This window comes from Procambarus clarkii, chromosome 3, assembly GCF_040958095.1.
Source record: "Procambarus clarkii isolate CNS0578487 chromosome 3, FALCON_Pclarkii_2.0, whole genome shotgun sequence".
Lineage (NCBI taxonomy): Eukaryota > Metazoa > Arthropoda > Malacostraca > Decapoda > Cambaridae > Procambarus > Procambarus clarkii.
In genome coordinates this window covers 17,741,831-17,763,299 of record NC_091152.1, presented here as the reverse complement: position 1 = coordinate 17,763,299, position 21,469 = coordinate 17,741,831, and the positions used below count along the sequence as shown (strand labels likewise).

The window sequence follows — 21,469 nt, the reverse complement described above, 5'->3', positions numbered from 1 at the left end:
AATGTCAATTTGCTATACAAGGAAACAAAAATACTTGTTTGATTATTCATATACTAACCTTTACAAAAGAGTGCATTTAGTCTTCTTCTTAATCCTAACAGAGAGTGCGGCCTTGGTAGCAGTTTCAAACACTTCTCGAACTCCTTCCTTAGTCTTGGCAGAGCACTCCAAGTAAGCAAAGGCGTTGATTTTCTCAGCCATGTTGCGTCCCTCCTCAGGTTTCACAGGCTCTTGCTTCATCTTCTGCAGCTCTTTAATAGTTGTGGCATCATTTCGTAGATCCTGCAATGACAAAGTACATCATTATACTTCTGATGAAGGGGGAAAAACAAGGCTTTGATAAAATTTAATTACAATTTTTTTTTAGTTTAGATGGCAAAAATAAATCAATTAAACAAAACACATTCTGACATGTTTAGTATACATTTGTCATAAGGTAAGAAAGCACTTGTAGGAAAAGAAAATACTTGAAATATTATGCAAGGACAAAATTAAACTATATTTCATGAAATCGAACAAAACAGTTATATGTTTATTAACCCTTAGAGTGCGCAATACATACATATATGATTTGACAAAAAATAGTTTTAAAATAACTTTTAAAAACTTGCACAAATACTTTCCAATTTTTTGTGCATAATCAACTAGACAAATGCTCCAACTTTGTCTTAATGATCACAGCGTAACTTGAAAAACAAGAGAATCAAAATTAATTTTAAAATTGGATATTGAAAACTTCCGATTTTCAATTCAGAATAAAAAAATACGAACTATCATTAATTGTTCATTTAATGTTATTACTCTCTCAAAATAGCATATGATCTTTATTTTCATCAAATTAGAATATAGGTTTTCAGTATAGTTTACGGCAAAAAAATCGTCATTAGGGCATTTGAAATATGCGGCAAATTTAGACCAAAAAAATTATAACTCCAAGTGTATAAAGTTTATGAAAAATCCATTCTGATGGGATTGTAGAACAGACAGCTGAGCACACAATACATCAAAATAGTGAGAATCGATTAATAACTGGAATTTTAGAAGCCACTCAAAGTTGAAACTCTAGTTTCAGAGATGATGGAAGTTGAAGTTATCAACAATGAATAAAGGTAGTTTTAATTCACTAATTTAATTGAATGTTTTAATAAACATTGTTTGGCATTCGTACTCAAATAGTATGTGAAAGTTGTAGGTCAATATGTGTTGAAATGAAGTCAAGGAAAAATAACTCCCCAAAAACATAAAATATAGGGATAATTATAATGATTTAGGGGACATATTTAGGGGATACTCTATATTGAAAAAGCCCTAATATGGTCCCTAATCATCAAAAAACCTAGAGACAAAGAAAATAGTTTGAGTCCCAAGTTTTGCAAGTTGTTACTGATATATTTGTAGACCCATTTCATTCCATCTTCACATAGTTATGAAAACATTTACATTCTCCAGGATGTAAACGTTACAACAAAATCAGATAATAAACAAGGGAGAAAAAAATCTTATATAAAAAAAAAAAAAAAAAAATGGGGGGGGGGGGACATTGATGAAAGTAAAATATATTACCATTGGACAATGTATTTATATGATATATAACAAACTAGAGCATATTAACATAGTTATTCATTATTATTTGTGTTATTATGTATTACTCAGCAATGATATAAAGGCACCAACTGCATATCCACTTTGTGGACACTTCTTACTACTACTGTTCTTCTTCTTTGTGCGTCGGGCAGGTGCTTGTATCTCTTTATTACTGCATTACCCTTCAGTTCCAGTTATTAGGAGCTGTTCTCCTTATCAACAAAACGTTTTTATTTTTAACAAATTCGTCTAAAATCAATTTCTGAAAATATTTTGATGAAAGTTTCACGACACTGAAGCCAATAAGTTTGAGATTTGTTTAACATTTTTAAGTTATTTTTACATAATTCAAATATTTTTCGCAATTATGGCCCCTATATTTGCAGTAATATGAGCAGTCTAAGGGTTAAATGCACTTTGATTTAAGCTTCATAAAGTGTTGAAATTTGTGAAAAATTTGATACAGTAAGAAAAAAAGCGTTGAATGTAATGAAACGCCATTTTCTGGGCGAGACCCGGAGGCTCCCCGGAGCTATCCAGGCTGATATGTATATTATTAGACTTTGGCATCAGTCAGTGTGAATGGAGTTCTAAGTCTACCAGGGACCATGAGCCAGAACCTGGCTCCCTCAGATAGGTACCAGGAGCAATGTCCTATACAAATGCATGTGTGTAATTACCTAAGTGTAGTTACAGGATGAGAGCTGTGCTCGTGGTGTCCCGTATACTCGGCACTCTGTCATATAACGCTTTGAAACAACTGACGGTATTGGCCTCCACCACCTTCCCACTTAACTTGTTCCAACCGTCAACCACTCTGTTTGCAAAAGTGAATTTTCTTATAATTATTCGGCATCTTTGTTTAGTTAGTTTAAATCTATGACCTCTTGTTCTTGAAGTTCCAGGCCTCAGGAAATCTTCCCTATCGATTTTATCAATTCCTGTTACTATTTTGTATGTAGATCATATCACCTCTTTCTCTTGTCTTCTAGTTTTGGCATATTTAATGCCTCTAACCTTTCCTCGTAGCTCTTGCCCTTCAGTTCTGGGAGCCACTTAGTAGCATGTCTTTGCACCTTTTCCAGTTTGTTGATGTGCTTTGCTTCTTAAGATATGGGCACCATACAACTGCTGCATATTCTAGCTTTGGCCTAACAAAAGTCGTGAACAATTTCTTTAGTATTTCGCCATCCATGTATTTAAAAGCAATTCTGAAGTTACAAAGTGTGGCATAGGCTCCTCGCACAATATTCTTTATGTGGTCCTCAGGTGATAGTTTAATATCTAGAACCACCCCTAGATCTCTCTCTATCAGAATTCTTTAAAGATTTCTCACATAATATATAGGTTGTGTGGGGTCTATGTTCTCCTATTCCACATTGCCATAACATGGCATTTATTCACATTAAATTCCATTTGCCAAGTGGTGCTCCATATACTAATTTTTGTTCAGTGTCTTCTTGCAGGGCACGACAATCATCTAAGTTTCTTATCCTTCCTATTATCTTAGCATCATCAGCAAACAGGTTAATATAATTCTGTATTCCATCTGGTAGATCATTTACGTAGACAATGAACATCACCGATACAAGAACTGAACCCTGTCATACTCCACTTGTGACACTTCTCCAGTCCGATACATTGCCTCTGATTACTGCCCTCATTTTTCTATGTGAGAAAATTTTTCATCCATGTTAGAACCTTACCTGTCACCCCTCCAATATTTTCCAGTTTCCAGAACAACCTCTTATATGGAACTCTGTCGAAAGTTTTTTTTTAGATCTAGATCGATGCAGCCAACCCAACCATCTCTTTCCTGTAAAATCTTTGTGGCTCGATCATAGAAATTGAGTAAATTCGATACACAGGATCTTCCAGATCGACGTATGAGTCGCAGCCTGGTTGATCAGGAATCCTTTAGAGGTGTTTGTCAAGTTCTCTCTTGAACACTGTGAGGGGTCGGCCAGTTATGCCCCTTATGTGAAGTGGAAGCATGATGAACAGTCTCGGACCTCTGATGTTAATAGAGTTCTCTCTCAGAGTACCTGTTGCCCCTTTGCTTTTCAATGGGGGGTATTCTGCACATCCTGCCATCCCTTCTAGTCTTATGTGATGTTATTTCTGTGTGCAGGTTTGGGACCAGCCCCTCAACTATTTTCCATGTGTAAATTATTACATATCTCTCACGCCTGCGCTCAAGAGAATACAGATTTAGGCTCTTTAGTCTGTTCCAATAATTTAGATACTTTACTGAGTGGATTCTAACAGTAAAGGATCTCTGCATGTTCTCCGGGTCAGCAATTTCTCCAGCTTTGAAAGGGGCTGTCATTGTGCAGCAGTATTCCACTCTAGAGAGCATTAGCGTCTTGAAAGTATCATCATTGATATAGCGTCTAGTGTGAAAGGTTCTCGTTATCCAACCTGTCATTTTTTTGCTGTTGTGACGGCTACTTTATTGTGTTCTTTAAATGTAAAGTCTTCCGACATGAGTACACACAAAATCCTTTTCATTGCCTTTTCGTTCTGTTATGATTCGACTGCGTTTTGTACGTGGTTTCCGTTTTTACGTTTTCCTTTTTTCCGTAGTGCACGAGCTGGAACTTATCTTCGTTAAACACCATATTATTTTCTGTAGCCCAAAGCATGACCCGATTTACATCTGATTGGAGGTTTGCCGTGTCCTCTATGTTGTCTACTCTCATAAAAATCCTAGTGTCATCTGGAAAGTAGGTAGCTAGGTAGCCGGCACTTGGAGATTTGGGACTCCCCCCCTCTCTCAGGAAGGGGAGAGCTGCATGGATGAGCGACACAGCCGTGGAGTGTAATGTATGTTTGTTTCCTTGGGATTGGAGGGAGTTCTGCCTCTCTTTTCTATTTTTAGTTGTAATTTTCTTACCATACCTGCTTGATGGGGTTCTGGGAGTTGTTCTACTCCAAGCCCAGCCCAAGGCCAGGCTTGACTTGTGAGAGCTTGGTGGAGCCATGTGGAGTTTGTTTTGTTATGTCTACCTTTCTAGGCGCCTAACCCCAGTCGATGGTAGATAAGGAAAACCCTAACCATAGGGGGGTTTTCCAGGGCCACTACTCCCTGCAACTTCTAAGGGACGGGGGAAGGGGGGCAGGTTCTGGCTATGGTTATGGGCAGGTTTAAGGGAGCCAGTCGGCTGAGCGGACAGCATGCTGGACTTGTGATCCTGTGGCCCTGGGTTCGATCCCGGGCGCCGGCGAGAAACAACAGGCAGAGTTTCTTTCACCCTATGCCCCTGTTACCTAGCCGTAAAATAGGTACCTGGGTGTTAGTCAGCTGTCACGGGCTGCTTCCTGGGGGTGGAGGCCTGGCTGAGGACCGGGCCGCGGGGACACTAAAGCCCCGAAATCATATCAAAATAACCTCAAGATGGTCCCCAGTACCTGCTTGATGGTGTTCTGGGAGTTCTTCTACTCCCCAAGCCCGGCCCGAGGCCAGGCTTGACTTGTGAGAGTTTGGTCCACCAGGCTGTTGCTTGGAGCGGCCCGCAGGCCCACATATACCTGGTTGATGGGGTTCTGGGAGTTCTTCTACTGCCCAAGCCCGGCCCGAGGCCAGGCTTGACTTGTGAGAGTTTGGTCCACCAGGCTGTTGCTTGGAGTGGCCCACAGGCTCACATACCCACCACAGCCCGGCTGATCCAGAACTTCTCTTAGAAAACAGTCCAGTTTTCTCTTGAAGATGTCCACGGTTGTTCCGGCAATATTTGTTATAGTCGATGGGAGGACGTTGAACAACTGTGGACCTCTGATGTTTATACAGTGTTCTCTGATTGTGCCTATGGCACCTCTGCTCTTCACTGGTTCAATCCTATATTTTCTTCCATATCGTTCACTCCAGTACATTATTATTTTACTGTGTAGATTTGGGACCTGGCCCTCCAGTATTTTCCATGTGTATATTCGGTATCTCTCTCATCTCCTTTCTAGAGAGTACATTTGGAGAGCTTTGAGACGATCCCAATAATTTAGGTGTTTTATCTCGTCTATGCGTGCCGTACAGTAGGCTGAACTCCACAGACTAATGTCCTGGTGTAATAAATCACACATTAGCCCAATAGCTCTAAGGAGTCATATGGGCTCCCCACAGAAAAATCACTACTCTGGCCAAAAAAGTGAACATTGAAGAAACGCAGACTTAACATCAACTAGAAGAGCATCAGACGTGATCCCTGATTCATTTATTTCATCTGTGGAGGGTACCCAATTGTTATCAGCAGCAAAACTACCCCCCAAGAGACTAGTACAAAGCAGTCGCAACCGTGGTTGCCAGGATCGGGTTGAGCTACCATTACCTGTGGCCTGTGACTACATGTCCCCAGCCACACACTGTATGCCAACTAAACAAGAACTGGGGTCACGATCTCTTGCATTACATTATTGAATCATTAGTCTAGTCATTAGGCCCTTCAGATCTGCCAGAATGAGGTACCTGGAGCTTTGCAATTACTTATTCACTCATTGTGTTCACACATGGCCCTGCATGACTTAACCATCCTGCGAGAGGGGGATATTTTAGTATCACACAACCTAGGGTAGCTGCACAAATGCAGATGTACCTGTTTAAAAACATTAAATAATTAGAAACTAAGGACTGTAATGAAGTTTAAATACTGCCGGTTACATACCTTTTTGTTTCCTACTAGAATAATTGGGACATTTGGACAAAAATGTTTGACTTCTGGAGTCCATTTTTCTGGTATATTTTCTAAGGAGTCTGGTGAATCAATGGAGAAGCACATTAGTATGACATCTGTGTCTGGATAAGAGAGAGGACGAAGTCTGTCGTAGTCCTCTTGACCTGCTGTGTCCCATAGGGCCAACTCCACCTGTAATGGTTTCAGTGGGAGAAGCAATTAAATAAATACAATAATTCGGGAATAACAACATATATTGATAATTAAAAGACTAGCTAATTATTATACAAGTTTTTATATAAAACGTTTTTAAAATAAGTCACTACTGCAGAGGAAAAAGTAAAGCATTACAAGTAAAAACTTGAATTCATTAATATGCAATTGTTTTCTAAAATGGATGAAGCTCTGAACACATATTTGACTTTAATTTTTTTTTTAGAGTATATTCAGGGTTTGCAAACACTCCACTATTGCAAGACTGACCTTCCAAGATGCTCAAGTTTAAAAAAAAAAAAACAGGTATCTCAGGTCCCTGTAAGGCACATTTCAAAACAAACTACAATAAATAAATATACATTTATCACATTATTACCCAACCCTGTTTACATTGCTGTACTTTGGCTTTAAACTATTTAATTTTTAAACTCTCAAGACATCAGCTCAATATGTCGTGAAGCTCTTGGTTAGTGGAGTAATAAGCACCCCATTTGCTATGTTACATTTAATTCCTTTAAATATTAATTTACCAAGTGAATGACTACAATACTGTCCAGTACTGTTTGACATGATCATTCCCCCGTCTTAAGTCTCCACTCTGCTACCGTTTTATATAACTCTTGGAACCTATTGTCTGTTCGTTTGTTCAGTGTTCTGTCTGTCACTCCACAAGGATGTTCCTTTGTCTTCTTTGCCAGAATACATACCAGCATTCTGTTAAGCTGTGTGTGGCCAGGTAAGTGAATTTGCTGCTTCTTTGCTTTTGCTACTGTTGCTTTTAAACTGTTGCGCTGTTGATAGGAGTTCCTTTCTGTGACTATCAAACCCCCTGCTGACTTTTGTGCCCTGCTCCCTGTATATTACTGGCACTGCTTTTTCTTTGTGTTCTTGGTTTAATCTTCGTTATCCTTGGCTCAACAGTCAATGCAAGACATACTCGTGAACTTTCATCCTTAAGAGGGATTAATTGTTCGGGCTGCAAACTACATCGTATTTTGCAACTTCCCATTAGTTTTTCTCCCCATCAAAATTACTGCAGGTTGGCCCTTGGCCTCCTGGAGTCCCATTGTCAGTATCAGGCATTCTTCACTCTGCTTCTTGGCGTCATCCCATATCTTAGCTCTACTACGTAATCGAACACAAACATGAGTCACTGCAGCAGGCCAGTTGACCCATTCTGGGTAGTGCCCATCTAGGTCTAAAACCTCTCTTCTATTAAGCCTATTTCAAAAGCTAGATATGCCGTTTGCCTCAATAATGACGTCAGGAAACCTATTCCACTTGTCTACCACCCTGCTGCCAAACCAATCCTTCCTGAAATTGTAATGTCTCCAGCTTATAGCCATTGTCACAGGTTCTGATAGTTTAGTGTTTCACAACATCTAGCTCCTATCTCCCATTGATACACTTCATCCATTTGACCTCTCTCACATCTTCCATCCCCCTCCAACTCTACAGGGAGCGTAGACTAAGATCCTTTAACCTCTTCGTGTGCAGCACAGTGTAAGTGGGACCTGATCAGGGCCAAATATAATTAGAGAGCAGTATTCGTACATTTATTGGTGATGCATCCATTATAAACCCAAGCAGTCTATTTGCTTTGTTTTGCATATTCAAACACTGGTCACTAGGTCCTATGCCTCAGATTACAGATTTTGCTACAAAACTGCATCATTCAGCTGGTACATAGGGGTGTCCTTGTCACTTCCCAAGTACTTTGCCCTTATTAACACTGAACTTTTATCTACCACTTTTCTGGCCGTTCCTGCAATGTGATGGTCTTTTCCTTGCGATGCAATCCTCATTCAAGTAAGTTTACTATTAGTTCCTGGTTGATACCTGGTTGATGGGGTTTTGGGAGTTCTTCTACTCCCCAAGCCCGGCCCGAGGCCAGGCTTGACTTGTGAGTCAAACTAGGTCCTATGCCTCATTTGTTCCATTTGTGTCATCTCCAAACGTATTATAATTCACTGTGTCAGGAGACAGGCAGCCAGTTTATACACAGTACATGTTAGGCTTATATCAAATTACTGACCCTCCCCAGGACTCAACCCCACAACAAGCCGACGAATGCCTGGGTGCCTACTTACTACTAGGTGGAAAGGGGTATTAGGTGATAGGAAACACACCCAACCACATCTGTCCTGCCTGGGATTCAAACCAAGAATTCTCGATTGTGAGTCGAGAACGAACCCGACTGTACTACTGGGTAGACTGTACTACTGGGTAGACTGTACTACTGGGGAGACTGTACTACTGGGTAGACTGTACTACTGGGTAGACTGTACTACCTACCTCAAGGTAGGTAGGTACTACTGGGGACCCAAGACTAATACCAAGACTTCCTGATATTACTGTTCCCCATCAACATCTAGGCCATTAACATGTATTACAAACAACAATGGCCTCAATACAAGCTCTGGAGAACACCATTTAAGTAATTCTTTCCATTCAGACTTTGCCTTGTCAATGGGCTAACTCTGCTTCGTATACTTCAGCCAGACTGAGTCAACTGAGAACACACACTCCAATCCCGAGGGCCTCAACCTTCCTGATCAACTTCGTTGGATAGACTGCCTCACATACATTCCTGTAGATCATTCTGAAAGGACTGGCTTCCATCCAGAGGTCTATGTGTCAAAAATATTTGAAAACTATGTAGCTTACATTGAAATTGACGGAAAACAGAATATTGTGCCACAATACTCAAGCTTGACTAGCAACCAGTATCTGGATACTGGTCAAGCTTTGCAACCTTTTTTAATCTCCCACTATGGCCAGCCACTGAATCAACACCCACACGGTTCAGTGGTCATATACCAGCATTTGGATTACCATGGCACTGGTGTCCAGCCACTACACATCTGCCAGAAAACAAAAGCCTTTAATAGGCTACACGTATCAAGGGGGTTGTTTCATTAAATAAGCTATTATCGCAATGGTTGTCGACTCCTAGAAGTAAACTCGCTTATTTTTTCCTATTACCTTATTTTTGGAAAATGTCAGGTCTTGTGTTACTGGATAGTCTTCACTTGCTCAGCGATATGCTGCCTTAAGAAGTGTGTGCTGTATCTACCAGTTTAACTCAGTGTTTAATTACTGTCATGAGGGTTCCTTCATTTCCCCAGTACATTTCCATGTGGTTAAAATCTCAATGTATTATAATCTTAGCCCTCACTTCCCATGCCAATATGGGCACTTATTCTTTACCTTGCAGAAGTTTTCATTGTTTGTGCCTGTCTTCCCTGGGTCTTATAACCCTTCTCTCACTCTTTTGTCTCCACTGTTACCATCCTAAATTATGTTCCTCAAGATGCCCGTGTAACTGTAGCAGTGTTCAACAGGCACTCCTTGTGTTTTATATGTAATTCTTGATGAAGGGGTTAAGAGTTTGTGCCTGCTTTTCCTGCCATAGCAAGCAAGCTCATCACTGGTGACGAATTCAATTTCAACTCCACTGTTTTCTTAATTGAAGGGTCAAGACTATTATAGGAAAAGCATTGGTCTGCTTAACGGACAAGTTAATAGATCGTGACGTGACTATCAGTAACCACGGGGCAGTCAGTTACGTTGCTCTAGCAGCAGTTAAAGAGAGACATCGCTAAATTATGATAGAATAAAATGCACAACTACAAATGACTGTTGACTGCTATCTTTGAAGCATTCACTATACAATATAAAACTATAAATACTCACCTGTTTTCCATCAACTTCTATGTCAGCTACATAGTTTTCAAATACTGTTGGCACATAGACCTCTGGAAACTGGTCCTTTGAGAATACTATAAGGAGGCATGTCTTACCACATGCACCATCCCCGACTATCACCAGCTTTTTCCGGATGGCCGCCATGAATTCTGAAAGAAATGACATTAACCAATATGTATATTTAAGACCCAGAATATGTATAAAATTCATTAGGTACAATTTCATTATCAAGTGGCAAACAGACATTTATAATTTGGAAATACAGCTGACTAACAGATGTAGATTCAACCGCCCAAAAATTTTAAATATTCAATATATTTTTTTATACAAAGAGCTTGATAACTTATAAAATACAGGTACGACCTTTTAGAAGCTAAATGTAACACAAACGAATTTTTATTAATGAACTATAAATGCAAAACAAATTTAAGTCCTCGGCAAATTTTCTACACAGTTATCTTGCGGTTATCTTGAGATGATTTTGGGGCTTAGCGTCCCCGTGGTCCGGTTCTCGACCAGGCCTCCTTTTAGTTACACCCCCCCCCCCAAGAAAGCAGCCCGTAGCACCTGTCTAACTCCCAGGTACCTATTTACTGATAGGTAACAGGGGCATCAGGGTGAAAGAAACTTTGCCCTCTTGCTTCCGCCTTCACCGGGGATCGAACCCAGAACTTCAGGTCTATGAATCCGAAGTGCTGTCCACTCAGCTGTCAGGCCCCCTTCATCACAGTATTATGAACCATCTTTTCAAAGAAAATTACATATAATAAAACTACAACTGAGTATCTTAATTTGGACTGGCCAACCCCTACATTACATTAATATGTAAAGGAATTTCACGAGTTTCACTGGGACCATCGGACCCTCAAACCCACTTTCACCATAGCGGAATTCTGTAATCCTACTAACTGTATTATGAGCGCCCACAATGAATGAAATTACCTACAGTATTATGGTCTGCAACTTACATGAACTTCAGCAGTATAAACATTCAATGATGGTGCATCAGCACAGTATTTTTCAGTAGTGTTTTACTCGAGCTTTGCAACCTTTTTTACTCTCCCACTATGGCCAGTCACTGAATCAACACCCACACAGTTCAGTGGTTTGTTCCTTGGGAACCAATGAGCATTGTGACCCAATATTATTGTGCAAGGTAGCACGATGTGCCAGCATGCTATCAAGATGTTTTTAATTGCGTTGAAAATTCTTTGCTTCAGTACCCATATATCAGCATTTGGATTACCATGGCACTGATGTACAGCCACTACACATCTGCCAGAAAACAGAAGCAAAAACCAACCACTTATGTGAGATAATTCCACCGTCGTTGAAAACCGATTTATCTAACTTCTTTCTTTTAAGGTTCTATGTATATACCAACATATTCTTGGGGAATGTTTGAAGAATTCTTAGCATTTTTGTGGTTTAGTCATGTCCTAAAATGAAGGTGCTATGTTTATTTTAAAATACAGTTTAACGGTCACTCCGTCTGGTCAGACGCATACGAGCTTATCCTATCAAAAATTATTGATAAACAGCAAATATATCTTAAAAGTAACACATTTTTTATCCAACAAAAATTTGTGATGCCTATTTTTGGGTTCCATTCTAGGAAAATGTCCCATATCCCAGGGAACACTAGTTGGGTTCCATTCTAGGAAAATGTCCCATATCCCAGGGAACACTAGTTGGGTTCCATTCTAGGAAAATGTCCCATATCCCAGGGAACACTAGTTCGGTTCCATTCTAGGAAAATGTCCCATATCCCAGGGAACACTAGTTGGGTTCCAAAATGTTCCTTTAAGAAACCCAATGTACTAAGGAATGAAAAGTTGTTTAACAAAGTTGGTGCAGGGAAACCTTCCTGCACACACACACACAAGAGGCGGGACCAAAGAGCCAGAGCTCAACCCCCGCAAACACAACTAGGTGAGTACACTGCTAAATCATAAATTAATTACACATCTCGGTGATTATCAAGCCAATGTCAAGCAACTAAAGTGTACCGAGTCTCGTTTTAAACTCCTGTTCAAGGCAGACTACTTTGCCGAACAGACGATCTGGAATTTTCTCAGTATTTAAGATATTGAATACTTGCTAAGATAAGGATTAGATTGTGATAAATGTCCATATCTATGAATCACTTAAAATGGCCTCACTAGCATAAACACTAGCACTCACAACCAATAAGAGGCCTCGTAGCCTGGTGGATAGCGCGCAGGACTCGTAATTCTGTGGCGCGGGTTCGATTCCCGCACGAGGCAGAAACAAATGGGCAAAGTTTCTTTCACCCTGAATGCCCCTGTTACCTAGCAGTAAATAGGTACCTGGGTGTTAGTCAGCTGTCACGGGCTGCTTCCTGGGGGTGGAGGCCTGGTCGAGGACCGGGCCGCGGGGACACTAAAGCCCCGAAATCATCTCAAGATAACCTCAAGATAATAAATGCATTCCAACACCATGTAGAGTTTGTATCTTTTAAATAACAATGATTAATTATTGTGTTTTGGGGGACATCTCACTATTTTGCAGTAAAACTCTCACATTTTTTCCTATAAATCATAGTGAATCTTTAAATTTGAAAATTTAGTTAAATAAATGCTGATGTATTGATTTGATGCTCAAACTCGTTTAAAGAAAATATTCCAATACGAAAGTTAAAAACTTAATAATTAAGTGCTGGACAAACCAGGCTGTTTATGATATGTGGGCCTGCGGGCCACCCCCCCCCCCCCAAGCAACAGCCTGCTGGACCAAGTTATCACACGTCGAGCCTGGCCTCAGGCCTGGCCTCGGGGAGAACAACTCCCAGAACCCACTCCCGGTATGCACCAGGTAACTGACCTATTATAGCAGCATAGCCTTTATGATACCAACAATCTAGGTTATCAATCAACAATTTCAGTTTGGTTGAAATATGATACGTGACATCAGTGAAGGCATTTAGTGTGTGTAGTTTTATTATGATTTCCATCAAGTGTATGTTAAAGCAATTAAAAACAAAGCTGTCCTATGTAACCAACAATAGATATAGATAACCAAATTTAACCATTAAAAAAGTGCAGGAAAAATTTTACCAAGATAGCACATTATACCAATACAGTAAATACCATTATGTTGTGAGGAATAAGTGTCAGTTTCTCAACATTACCAAATAGCATTAATTCAATGCAAATTCAGTGAAATTAATGCTTGATGAAGTACGTTTTGGTCACACTTGCGCATCTAGAAAGATATCTCTGGGGAAACATAACTCCAGATGCAAAGTTGTGTAACAAGTAGAGAGTAGTGCAGATTATGGCGTGTATGATGTATTCAGTGAACACAATGAACACAATACAGTGTAGTCTTGTGACTAAATGTAGCGGAGTTGTAAGTAATTATGAGTAAGTGGTTATAGCTTCATGTCGTCAGGGGGCAGGGGGGGGGGGGAGGGGACAAGCCCTCAAGGCTTATCAAGGTCCCCCGGGCCAACAATTGACCATCCTTAAGGATGCAAACCCCACAACTGTTGCCTAACTCCTAGCTACTGTAATTTAACTGCTAGGTCGACAAAGGTGTCGCTATAGTAGTCGAGGTATTTGTAGGTGGTTAGATATGTCGGTCTTGGTGGTTGAGGTTGTATTGATGGATCTTGTAATTATCTAAGTGTAATTACCTAAGTGTAGTTACAGGATGAGAGCTACGCTCGTGGTGTCCCGTCTCCCCAGCACACTGTCATATAACACTGAAATTACTGACTGTTTTGGCCTCCTCCACCTTCTTGTGTGGCTTTCTTTGTAATGTTACTAATGTTAGAAGTTATAGTTGCAGTTTTTGCAGTGAAGTTTAGTGGGGATTGTGGTTGAAATGTTTCTAATAGTTGTGGTGTTAGTATTTATAGGAGTGGTGATTGTGATTGTTGATGCAATACCAGTCTAATTTGTAATGGTACCATAGTGTTGCCAGTTCTTTGCCCACGCAGTTTGCCATTCAAAACAACATATTGCCAAACAAATTGTAACCACCACCAATGCATACTAACATACTGTACTGTGCAATGCTATCTTGCACACTAATATCAGACCTTTATGCTCATAATTTGTCCGCTAGAGGTCATACCAGTGGTCGGCTATTTATAAGAAATTCCCTTTTTTTGTGGTGATATTTTGCTTTTTGAACATAAAACTAATTATTATACATCATGCCATGAGTTCCAAGAAAGTCAGTGGTAAGGTTCAACATATGAAAACCCATGTAAGGATGACCATAGAGCAAACACAAGAGATCATTCGTAAATATGAAGATGGTGTGCGGGTTGTTGAACTAGCTAGGCAGTACATATAACAAATCTCAGTCAACGATATCCACCATACTGGCTAAGAAAAAGGACATTATGAGTGCTAAGGTGGCAAAAGGCGTATCAATAATCACGAAACATAGAACACAAACACGATGTCGAACAGTTGTTATTAATTTAGATACACACCAAGGAGTTAAAGTTAGCAAATGTTAAAATGAAGGGAAAAACAAGTCTCTAGACAAATTTTTAGTGAGAAAAGCAAGCAGTGAACTACAACCAGGTCCTCGACCAGACCTCCACCTGCAGGAAGCAGCCTATAGCAGCTGTCTAACTCCCAGATACCTATTTACTACTAGGTAACAGGGGCATTAAGGTGAAAGAAACATTTTGCCCATTTGTCTCCGCCTCCACCGGGGATCGAACCCGGAACCTCAGGACTACGAATCCGAAGCGCTGTCCACCCAGCTGTCAGGCGTCAGGCGTGGCATGCAGGCAAAACGTAGGAGAGAGTGTACCCCAGAGAAAATATCACTGCCTGATGTGATAATGGAAGGGGACTTGCCTTCCAAACAGTAACATCTCTCCTCCTCCCCCCTCATCACCATACACCATCAAGAGTCCTCCATAAAGGTAAGATAAACATATGTACTGTATTGTAGTTAGAGAAAAAAATTGTATTCGGTATAAAATGTACTTGTAAGTTAATATTTTGGAGGGTGGGGAACGGATTAACTCTATTCCCTTTATTTCTTATGGGAAAAATCACTTCGACTTATGATACGTCTCTAGGAACGGATTACCATCATAAATCGAGGCCCCACTGTATCTATAACTAGAGTTTCAACTTACTTCAGTATCCAAAAATCTAGTTTTTGATCGATTCTCACCATTTTTGCATATAGTGTGCACAGCTGTCTGTTCTACAATTCCTAGAGAATTGATTTTTCATAAGCTCTAAACATTTGGAGTTATAAATTTTTGTTTCTAAATTTGCACACGGTACAATATTTCAAATGTCATATTGACGATTTCTTTTACAGTAAACTATACTGAAAACCTATATTCTAAATATATGAAAATGAAGATCATATGCTATTCCAAGTAATACAATTGGTGATATTTTATATTTTTGCAGCCGATTTCAAAACCTAAGTTTTCAATATTCAATTTTATAATTATTTTTTTATTTTCTTGTTTTTCAAGTTACGATGGTATCATTTGGACAAAGTTGGAGCATTTGCCTAGTAGTTTATACACAAAACATTTGAAAGAGTTTCAGCAAATTTTAAAAACTGAGCTCTATGTCTGACTTCATATGACATTTTGTGCACCTTAATTAAGGGTTAAATCACCAGACATGGCTCAAGGTAGGAAGTAAAATATTTTATAGACCAGTTGCACTATGTCCCATATGATAAAAGTATTTGAGAGTAATCAGGAGTCAGGTCACCAGTTTCATGGAGACCAATGAAGTTCACAACCTCATGGATTTAGAGTGGGAAGATCGTGCCTCTCAAGAGTTACTTGAGGTTATCTTGAGATGATTTCGGAGATTTTTAGTGTCCCCGCGGCCCGGTCCTTGACCAGGCCTCCACCCCCAGGAAGCAGCCCGTGACAGCTGACTAACACCCAGATACCTATTTACTGCTAGGTAACAGGGGCATAGGGTGAAAGAAACTCTGCCCATTGTTTCTCGCCGGCACCTGGGATCGAGCCCAGGACCACAGGATCACAAGTCCAGCGTGCTGTCTGCTCGGCCGACCGGCTCCCTAAATATTATTGCCAACAGCATTTGGTGTTCCCAGGCGGTCACCCATCCAAGTACTAACCAAACCCAACGTTGCTTAACTTCGCTGATCGGACGAGAAGCGGTGTTCTCAACGTAGTATGGCCGTTGGCCGGCCACTACTTGACCACTATGACAATCACCAAGGCAATAAAAGAAAAACAGAATGCAGATGTGGTACGGTATACAAGGAGATTGCAAAAGCATTCGATAAATGTGACTCTGGAGTAATACCACGCAAAATGAGGTCAATGGGAATAACAGGAAGAATGGGACAGTGGATATTCAAATTTTCTGTCGAACAGAACACAAAGAATAACAATCAACCAAATAATATCGAGTCCAAGAGCAGTTAAAAACCCTGTACCTCAGGGTACAGTCCTTGCACCACTGCTTTTCTTTATTCTCATATCAGATACAGTATAGACAAAAATACAAGTCACAGCTTTGTATCATCCTTTGCAATTGAGACAAAAATCACCATGATAATTACCTCGGCTACTTCCTCATCACAATTACTGTCTATCATCCTTTGCAATCGAGACAAAAATCAGCATAATAATTACCTCGGCTATTTCCTCATCACAATTACTGTCTCTACTTCCTCATCACAATCGACTTGAGAATGGTCCAGGACGGACCGAAACGTCGTCGTCCCTTCACCTAGTGTGTGGTCTGGTCAACAGAATGACTATTGCTCGTGTTATGTATTAAAATATTTGTAAAAAATTCAAATGTTATCTGATCAATCTGGGAGTGGTTTCAAAATGAGCACCTTTAGATTGAGCACAATTTGATACCAAAATGAAAGACCTAACATGAAAATTGACGTGAGAACACTGGAAAGATATAAATAATTTTGTGGCGATGAGTGTCCAAAAGTTATAATATTTGTTAAAATTCCATTTATTGTTCTATTATTATGGGACTAGTTTAAAAATAAGCGTCTTTATATTGCGAACAATTTGATACCAAAATGAAGGACGTGACACTCAAATTGATGTCAAAGATAATAAATACTTTTGTGGTCCAAATTTTAAAATATTTGCTAAAATTCCATTTATTGTTCTATTACTATGGGACTAGTTTTAAAATACGCGCCTTTATATTGCGAACAATTTTATACCAAAATGAGACGTAACACGAAAATTGGTGTCAGAACACTGGAAATATATAAATAATTTTGTGGTGATGAGTGTCCAAAAGTGTCCAAAAGTTAAAATATTTGTTAAAATTCCATTTATTGTTCTATTATTATGGGATTAGTTTTAAAATACGTGCCTTTATTTTGCGAACAATTTGATACCAATATGAAAAACGCAACCCAAAAATTTATGTTATCAAACTGAACGAGTATATACAGTCTGAAAGTATGCCAATTTGTGCTCATTCACGGGTAACTTGGACGACTTTAGGCTTTGCTGTGGGGACTCACGCTGGGCATTTAGACATTATATGCATATACCCCTATAGAGAATTCTATTGCAAATACTGTACAATGATACCAAAACGAACAGCGTAGCACAAGAAATAAGGTGAGAAAACTGAAAAGAGTATGCACATTTTACTGATTTTGTGCGCTCACGGGTAACTTTGCCGACTTTAGGCTTTGCTGTGAGAAGCCACGGTGGGCTTTTTGACCTTATATGCATATACCCCTGTAGGGAAGTCTACTGCGAACACAATGATACCAAAATGAACGACGTAGCACGAGAATTAAGGTTAGAAAACTGAAACAGGTATACAATTTTTCGGTGTCGTCACACGCTCGCCCACACCGAACAGCGCAAGACGTCATTTCTGCGGTGTGCACGAACGACACGCGATAGTGTTAATTGTTCAATAAATCCATTCGGTGCCTTTCTGAAAGCTTGACAGCCACTTAAAATATTCACAGTACAAAATTAATCGTTAACCTATTTAACCTCTTCAAATTTGGTGCATTTATCTCGTCAAATAATGAATCTCAAAATTAAGAGCAGACCTTTACACAATCCAGTCGCTGACCTGTGACTGATGTTTCTATAGCTGAAGTACATATTTACTATGATTTGTTAGCCCACAAAAAAATGTCAAGCAATATTTTTATAACAAACCTTTAATTCAAAAGAAATTTTCAGCTCAAACATATCTAATTCCCTCTTGAAAAGTTCAACAATTGCACTGGCAACATTTCTTAAATTAGCTGAAAATATGGTTGGAAACTTCCACCTTGGTAAATGTGTTCTAAATGAATTAATGACAACTTACACTTCATACTACAGTATATAGTATATTTTACCTTGGTGAGGTAAAATGAAGACGCTTTACATGCAGTGCTGCCCAGTTCTGTTGGCTCAAGTTGGAACTGCCTAGTGTCAACCTATGCACGCAACGGTCAGCACCCGCCAAAACTACGACGTTGGTACAACGTTCGAACAAGTTTTAACACTTCCTAACCAATTATAACAACCAATATAGCAAGTTGTAACATTCTAATACGCCATAAACACGTTAAGCCAAGATGTAATAACTTTATTACAAGGTGTAACAAGCAGAAAATAGAAACAGTTTCGGTTTGTGTTTCCAGAGCAATAGAGTCTGCTTGAAATCAATCACATCATGGCAATGGAAAACCCAGTACAGTACCTGAATTAAAAGTATCTGATGACTGCCTGCAAACTGCTGTTCAAATTACGTCAACAGCATCATATGTGACACTACACAGAAAAATAGGACCATCGGAGAAGTCAATTTTGAAAACTCCCATTGTAACCACTTTGCATATCTGCCCTATACAATGTGCTTCACACATTAATACTGAGAAAATATGATGTGCATCCTAACACAAAGCCTATGCCTTAGGCTCATCACTAAGTTGCGAAGGGCATGAATATTGACTGGGTACAAGTACCTCATCAGAAAAGGTGACTTCTTACAAAGAATTTAATACCTAACCAAACACGATGCATGTTACAATGTGAAGCACATTTTAGAAGGTGGAGGTATGAACATTATAACTTGAAATCAACAGTCAACACAAAATTTATGAACAAAAAGTCTGTGTACACCGTGACTGTTAGTACTATGGACTATTGTGTACACCGTGACTGTTAGTACTATGGAGTACTGTGTACACCGTGACTGTTAGTACTATGGACTATTGTGTACACCGTGACTGTTAGTACTATGGAGTACTGTGTACACCGTGACTGTTAGTACTATGGACTATTGTGTACACCGTGACTGTTAGTACTATGGAGTACTGTGTACACCGTGACTGCTAGTACTACGGAATACTGTACTCTGTACACCATGACTGCTAGTACTATGGACTATTGTGTACACTGTGACAGCTAGTACTACGAACTACTGTGTACACCGTGACTGCTAGTACTACGGACTACTCTGTACACCATGACTGCTAGTACTACGGACTACTCTGTACACTGTGACTGCTAGTACTACGGACTACTCTGTACACTGTGACTGCTAGTACTACGGACTACTCTGTACACCCTGACTGCTAGTACTATGGACTATTGTGTACACCGTGACTGCTAGTACTATGGACTACTCTGTACACCGTGACTGCTAGTACTACGGACTACCCTGTACACCCTGACTGCTAGTACTATGGACTACTCTGTACACCCTGACTGCTAGTACTATGGACTATTGTGTACACCGTGACTGCTAGTACTATGGACTACTCTGTACACCCTGACTGCTAGTACTATGGACTACTCTGTACACCCTGACTGCTAGTACTACGGACTACCCTGTACACCCTGACTGCTAGTACTATGGACTATTGTGTACACCGTGACTGCTAGTACTACGGACTACTGTGTACACCGTGACTGCTAGTACTACGGACTACTGTGTACACCGTGACTGCTAGTACTACGGACTACTGTGTACACCCTGACTGCTAGTACTACGGACTACCCTGTACACCCTGACTGCTAGTACTATGGACTATTGTGTACACTGTGACTGCTAGTACTATGGACTACTGTGTACACCGTGACTGCTAGTACTACGGACTACTGTGTGCACCCTGACTGCTAGTACTACGGACTACTCTGTATACCGTGACTGCTAGTACTACGGACTACTCTGTACACCGTGACTGCTAGTACTACGGACTACTCTGTACACCGTGACTGCTAGTACTACGGACTACTCTGTACACTGTGACTGCTAGTACTACTAACTACTCTGTACACCGTGACTGCTAGTACTAAGGACTACTCTGTACACCGTGACTGCTAGTACTAAGGACTATTGTGTACACCGTGACTGCTAGTACTAAGGACTACTCTGTACACCGTGACTGCTAGTACTATGGACTACTCTGTACACCGTGACTGCTAGTACTATGGACTACTCTGTACACCGTGACTGCTAGTACTACGGACTACTCTGTACACTGCGACTGCTAGTACTATGGACTACTCTGTACACCGTGACTGCTAGTACTATGGACTACTCTGTACACCGTGACTGCTAGTACTATGGACTACTCTGTACACCGTGACTGCTAGTACTATGGACTACTCTGTACACCGTGACTGCTAGTACTACGGACTACTCTGTACACCGTGACTGCTAGTACTACGGACTACTCTGTACACCGTGACTGCTAGTACTATGGACTACTCTGTACACTGCGACTGCTAGTACTATGCACTATTATGTACACCGTGGGTGCTAGTACTAAGGACTACTGTGAACACCATCCATTTACCGGTGACTTTGCACCAAGAACACAAAGTCTTTCACTCGAGCACCATCAATGCCCCGAACCATCAACATGCACCACCAACACTACCACAATCACGCACCACCACACCAACACCACTGCACTAACAACACGCACGAACACCACTGCACCAACACCACCACCACACCCCCAACACGCACCACCACACCAACACCACCACCACACCCCCAACACGCACCACCACTGCACCAACACGCACCACCACACCCCCAACACGCACCACCACAACCCCACTACCACACCAACACACCACCACTACCACACCAACACGCACCACCACAACCCCACTACCACACCAACACGCACCACCACACCCCCAACACGCACCACCACAACCCCACTACCACACCACCACTACCACACCAACACGCACCACCACAACCCCACTACCACACCAACACAACCCCACTACCACACCAACACGCACCACCACAACCCCACTACCACACCAACACACCACC

The 21,469-nt window shown here is 40.6% G+C and overlaps 1 protein-coding gene and 1 non-coding gene across 9 annotated transcripts in view; both read right to left on the bottom strand.

Moving 5' to 3' along the window:
* The window catches only part of Rho1 (ras-like GTP-binding protein Rho1), a 96,704-nt gene that overhangs the window by 3,754 nt on the left and 71,481 nt on the right, over nucleotides 1-21,469 (bottom strand). For 7 of the 8 annotated variants that reach the window (XM_045746652.2, XM_069329598.1, XM_069329596.1 and 4 more), the window contains 3 exons: nucleotides 10,161-10,321; nucleotides 6,240-6,440; nucleotides 59-282 (listed from right to left, as the gene is read on the bottom strand). In XM_045746652.2, coding sequence (XP_045602608.1) covers nucleotides 61-282; nucleotides 6,240-6,440; nucleotides 10,161-10,321 — 584 coding nt within the window. In that variant the 3' untranslated portion in view covers nucleotides 59-60. Of the gene's footprint in view, nucleotides 1-58; nucleotides 283-6,239; nucleotides 6,441-10,160; nucleotides 10,322-18,521; nucleotides 18,670-21,469 lie in introns of those variants that run through there. The other variant, XM_069329609.1, reaches the window with a different exon arrangement.
* LOC123760970 (5S ribosomal RNA) lies at nucleotides 16,235-16,353 on the bottom strand. Its single transcript, XR_006773186.1, has one exon. It is a non-coding gene; the product is annotated as a 5S ribosomal RNA (ribosomal RNA).